The 6,000-nt window shown below is 47.6% G+C and overlaps 1 protein-coding gene across 1 annotated transcript in view; it reads right to left on the bottom strand.

Moving 5' to 3' along the window:
- Positions 1-355: 355 nt before the first annotated feature.
- aak1b (AP2 associated kinase 1b) overlaps positions 356-6,000 on the bottom strand; it is a 36,108-nt gene continuing 30,463 nt past the window's right edge. Inside the window, exon 21 of the mRNA XM_030770165.1 lies at positions 356-1,136. Within this exon, the coding sequence (XP_030626025.1) occupies positions 415-1,136 (722 nt within the window). The 3' untranslated portion in view covers positions 356-414. The remainder of the gene's footprint in view (positions 1,137-6,000) is intronic.

Genomic DNA, 6,000 nt, shown 5'->3' with positions numbered 1-6,000 from the left:
AGCGGTGGATCCTTTGAATCACATGGTCTAGATGCAGAACAGGGGCATGTCTGTAATGGGCTCAGGGCAGGGAGGGCGACCAAAGGACCAGGATGAAAAGTGCTCTCGTCGACTGTCCTGCTGGCGCTGTGTGGGTGGGGTCTGTCGCTGTGTGGGTGGGGTCTGTGTGGGTGGGGTCTGTGTGGTTGTGTGGGTGGGGTCTGTGTTGCTGTGTGGGTGTGGTCTGTGTGGCTGTGTGGGTGGGGTCTGTGTGGTTGTGTGGGTGGGGTCTGTGTCACTGTGTGGGTGTGGTCTGTGTGGCTGTGTGGGTGGGGTCTGTTGCTGTGTGGGTGGGGTCTGTGTCACTGTGTGGGTGGGGTCTGTGATTGGAGCTTGGTTTTTTTTCACTGCTCCCCAGGAGGCGGCAGAGAGCCCTTACGGTTTCCCCTGCGGACATCTGGGCTGAAAGGGCGCGGCCAAAAAAGGGTCCATCACCGCTCGCACCCCGACGGTCCAGGAGTGCAGCGGGCCGACGGGGACCGAGCCGACGGCCGCCTGCTGGCCTACGCTGGACACCACACGGTGGGCTGCGATTGGCTGCTGGGGCAGAGGGGCGTCGACACAGCGGGGAAACTTCGCCTGCGCGTGCAGACCGATGGGCTGGCTGACGGGACCGGCCGTGATGTCCTGCTCTTGGCCACTGGGGGGCGCCATCATTTGAAGAGGGGCCTGGGCTGGGTGATGGAGCGGATGACCGCCTGCCGCCGCCGTCTCTCTCCTCCTTCCAAACGGCGCCTGAAGGAAGACGTCGGGCTTCAGGGCCGTCGGCTGGGACGGCGGGAACGGGGCGGTGCTGAACACGTCCTGCCTGCCCCCCCCGCCGACGGAGAAGGGAGCGCTGGAGAACACGTCCAGCGGGGAGGGGTGATCTCGGGCTGTGGGCGGGGCTTGAGAGGCTCCGTTGGAACCTACGAGGGTCACTGAGTTCGTCACCTCGGAGCCGAGCGGGAGCGGCCTGGGGTCGCCGCAGGGGCGACGGGTCGCGTCCTCGCCGTGTTTTCCGTGGCTCCTCCCGTCTTCCCCGGGTGTTTGGAGAGAGCCATGGCCACCGCTCCCACCTGACGCCGGGTCGTAGCCGTTCACTCCCAGCAACTCATCTGCACAGAGCAGAGGAAAGGCTGCTTAGAAATTCACTGACTGTCAAATTCATTCGTTAGAAATTCACTGACTGTCAAATTCATTCATTAGAAATTCACTGACTGTCAAATTCATTCATTAGAAATTCACTGACTGTCAAATTCATTCGTTAGAAATTCACTGACTGTCAAATTTCATTCGTTAGAAATTCACTGACTGTCAAATTCATTCGTTAGAAATTCACTGACTGTCAAATTCATTCGTTAGAAATTCACTGACTGTCAAATTCATTCGTTAGAAATTCACTGACCGTCAAATTCATTCGTTAGTAATTCACTGACCGTCAAATTCATTCGTTAGTAATTCACTGACCGTCAAATTCATTCGTTAGTAATTCACTGACCGTCAAATTCATTCATTAGAAATTCACTGACTGTCAAATTCATTCGTTAGAAATTCACTGACTGTCAAATTTCATTCGTTAGAAATTCACTGACTGTCAAATTTCATTCGTTAGAAATTCACTGACTGTCAAATTCATTCGTTAGAAATTCACTGACTGTCAAATTCATTCATTAGAAATTCACTGACTGTCAAATTCATTCGTTAGTAATTCACTGACCGTCAAATTCATTCGTTAGTAATTCACTGACCGTCATTCATTCGTTAGAAATTCACTGACCGTCAAATCAAATTCATTCATTAGAAATTCGCTAACCATCAAATTCATTTGTTAGAAATTCACTGACCGTCAAATTCATTCATTAGAAATTCACTGACCGTCAAATTCATTCATTAGAAATTCACTGACCGTCAAATTCATTCATTAGAAATTCACTAACCATGAGTCAAATCAGGGGCAAATGTGACGTGAGAAAAGGAAAAAAAAAAAACCCCAAAACCAAAAAAAACACATGCTCTACTTCTCATGGAATATGAATTCAGGATGAGACAAAGAGTATGGTATGGAATACTCAATGGCACAGAATCGCGTAACTCAGAAAGACGCACTTTGAAAATGAAAATAAAAGAGACAGGATGATGGAGAATGATTGAAAGGGAGGGAGGTCTGTTGAAGGGCCTTTCTCGTATCAGAGGGTCTAAAGTCTAAAGTAGCAGCTGGAGCCCAAAACACTCCTGCAGCCATGACACCACCATCCAAACTTCATCACAGCCTCAACAAATCTCTCCTCAATCTCTCTGATACGGCCACGACACACACACACACACACACACACCACGCCAGGCTTTTCAGTTCAGCCTACACCTGAATGGTGCTCCCAGTAATTAAACAGGAATACAGTGGGCCACTAGGTGGCGCTAGGGGTTGGTGGCTCAGTGACCAGGCACCTTTAGATTCGAACCCTGGGCATGACAGGGTGCTGACTGAATGAGGAGTGTGTGACCTCTGACACAGAAAGTTAAAAACTCTAAGCCCCCTCAGATAAGAGCATGAGCCAAAAGATGGAATGCAGATGGTCAGAGAGAGAGAGAGAGAGAGAGAGAGAGGGGGGGGGGGGGGGGGGGGGAGAGGGAGGGAGGGAGGGGGAGAGAGAGAGAGAGGGAGAGAGAGGGGGAGGGAGGGAGAGAGAGAGAGAAGGGGGGGGAGAGGGAGGGAGGGAGGGAGAGGGAGGGAGAGGGGGGGGGAGAGAGAGAGAGAGAGAGAGAGAGAGAGAGGGGTGAATGACAGAACACTGCACAGTGAGACAACAGAGAACTGAGAGACGGAGTGTACAGGCCTTACCTGGAGTGAGAGAGAGAGAGTAAAGTTGTGTTGGTAAGCCGCCCCAGGAGAGTGTGATTTAGAGTTAGCAGTTAATCAGAGTGAGTCAGAGCAGTCAGAGAGTGGAGACAGCGTTCAAACCGTGTCTCAAGGCATACGTTACATTAACATAAACTTTGTCTAACTCCATGTGCAAGCAATCCATGCATAGAGAGAGGTTGTGAAACTGAAGTAAACACAAATAACAGAGATCTGTTTGTGTGTGTGTGTGTGTGTTTTTGTTTGTTTGAGGGTTTTTTCTTTTCTTTTTAACGATGTTTTTTGAATAATAATACCAACAGCGGGAGATAAAAGAATTTCCAGCCCTGGGGCACGAGTTCATTTCTCACATTCTGTGTTAGTAAACATTCTTTCCTTCCTGCCTGGTCTAACTGCTTACGCTCACACACTATTATTAAACCAATAAATCACCATTACCGTTATTCACTTAATTAAAAACCTTCCCTAGACTGTTCACGCTCACTTCATGTTCTAAAGCCAGATAAAATAACCTCCATTTGAGAGTTAAATAGTTCATTTTATAATGGATTTTCAACATTATGACCAAAAAAAGGTCTGTGGTGTTAGCTCTGTAACAGAGCACCTGAGCTTCCACACAGCTGTTCCTCTGACTGTTCACGAGTGTCAGCTCCACACAGCTGTTCCTCTGACTGTTCACGAGCGTCAGCTCCACACAGCTGTTCCTCTGACTGTTCACGAGTGTCAGCTGCACACAGCTGTTCCTCTGACTGTTCACGAGTGTCAGCTGCACACAGCTGTTCCTCTGACTGTTCACGAGTGTCAGCTCCACACAGCTGTTCCTCTGACTGTTCACGAGTGTCAGCTCCACACAGCTGTTCCTCTGACTGTTCACGAGCGTCAGCTCCACACAGCGGTTCCTCTGACTGTTCACGAGCGTCAGCTCCACACAGCTGTTCCTCTGACTGTTCATGAGTGTCAGCTCCGAACAGCTGTTCCTCTGACTGTTCATGAGTGTCAGCTCCGAACAGCTGTTCCTCTGACTGTTCATGAGAGCCAGCTCCGAACAGCTGTTCCTCTGACTGTTCATGAGAGCCAATGTGTTTCCATTGAGTTATACGCCGACATATATATATATATATATATACACACATACACTCGCACACACACACGGGTGACAAATTAAAGGAAAAGCCAACACAAAGTGTCTTAGTAAGGTGTTGGGCCACCATGTGCCATCAGAACAGCTTCAACGTGCCTTGGCATAGATTCTACAAGTCTCTGGAATTCTACTGGAGGGATGGACCCACATTCTTCCGAAAGACATTCCCTCATTTGGTGTTGTGATGATGGTGGTGGAGAGCGCTGTCTGACACATCGGTCCAAAACCTCCCATAGGTGTTCGATTGGGTGGATATCTGGTGACCGCGAAGTCCATGGCATATGATTCACATCATTTTCATACTCAACAAACCAGTCAGTGACCCCTCGTGCCCTATGGATGTGGTCACTGTGATCCTGGAGGAGACCACTCCCATCAGGATAAAAATGTTTCGGCATGGCATAAAGGTGACCACTCAGAACAACTTTGTACTGATTTGCAGTGACCCTTCCCTCTGAGGGAACAAGTGAACCCAAACCATGCCAGCACAATGCCCCCCCACAGTATAACAGAGTCACCCTCACTGTGGGGGCCAAGCATTCAGGCCTGCACTGTTCTCTAGGTGTATGCCACACATGCACTGGCCCACATGTTGAGAATATGGTGAAGGATGACTCATATGGCCACATCACTTTTTTTTCCCACATCTCTGTAGACCAGTGCCTATGGTTTTCACACCACCGAACTCTCAAATGTGCATTCATCTTTGTAATGAGGGGTTAATGCATTGCAGCCCTGCTGTAATATCCCTCTCTGTGTAACTATGGACGGACTGTCCATACTAACACAGTCTGATCACGTCCTGCGATGACGTTCTCAGCCACCTGAGGGAGAGCTGCCCTTCTGTTTTTTCCCTACATATCACACTAACGAGCATGAGTATCACCGTCATCAGATGTGCGCTGTCCATCACAATTCCCGCCCTGTTTACTCAGGTCTTTCCCATAGATCTAAATGCAGAGGTCACTCTAGTCACTGTTCCTACTGAGACACTAGCCAGCTGAGCAGTCTTTGTGACTGAAGTTCCTGCCAACCGTGCCCTAACAACGAACCCTCTTTCAAAGTCACTTAGATCTTCTCCTCTTGCCATCTTGATCACCTGGTCCTCAGGATTTTTATATATACCATAGAACATGACTGGATGTTAATGGCTCACTTGTTCCATGCAGTACACCTGTGTGGAAGCACCTGCATTCCTTTTATTCAGATTATTCCTTTAATTTGTCACCCGTCTATGTATAAATATATATATATATATATATATATAGTCTATATACATGCTGTGTGTGTGTGTGCGTGTACATGTATATATACACATTAATATTAGGTTTTCCGTTAGCCGGTAATTACCATTTTTTTTTACCGGCAAAATTTATAAAAAACAGATCAATTAAAAACTTGCCGCTCAAAATATCCGGCAATAATGCTCATAAAAAAGTAGCCATAGCAAAGGCTCTTCCGAAACAGGACGTGTGTGAAACAGCCTATTAACAGCCTACAGGTTTCTCCCTGCAGAATCGGACTAAGATGCCGCTGTGAAGCTGTCTGGAGTAGGAGAGAGGGACGCAGCTTATGCAAATTGCAAGCTGCAAAGACAAACTGGACACATTTGATTTAGAGTTGGATGCAGAGGACTTTGCCGCAATGAAAAAATGGAGAACATAAAATGCTACCTGACAGCCTACAGGTTACATTTGATGCCATGTAGGCCCAGCCTATTTTTTGAACGGACTACAGATGTTACCGGTTACAAATGTTTCGTAACAGCCTACATTTTAGCGGCTACTGTTGAGGTTTTGCTCGGTTGTTAGGCTACTGTTTGCTTTGCTTAAGCATTACTAGTTCATTCAATAGTCAAACTGATTTGAGGTCGTTGTCATACTTTCGTAATATACACCTATGTGTGAATTATATTTGCGCTTGTAACATAGACTGTTATTGAAACATGACCAGTAAGTTTCCAATTTGTCTGGTAAAATAA

Source organism: Chanos chanos, chromosome 3, assembly GCF_902362185.1.
Source record: "Chanos chanos chromosome 3, fChaCha1.1, whole genome shotgun sequence".
Classification (NCBI taxonomy): Eukaryota; Metazoa; Chordata; class Actinopteri; order Gonorynchiformes; family Chanidae; genus Chanos; species Chanos chanos.
The sequence above is the reverse complement of the archived record's forward strand: the minus strand, read 5'-3'. Positions and strand labels throughout refer to the sequence as shown.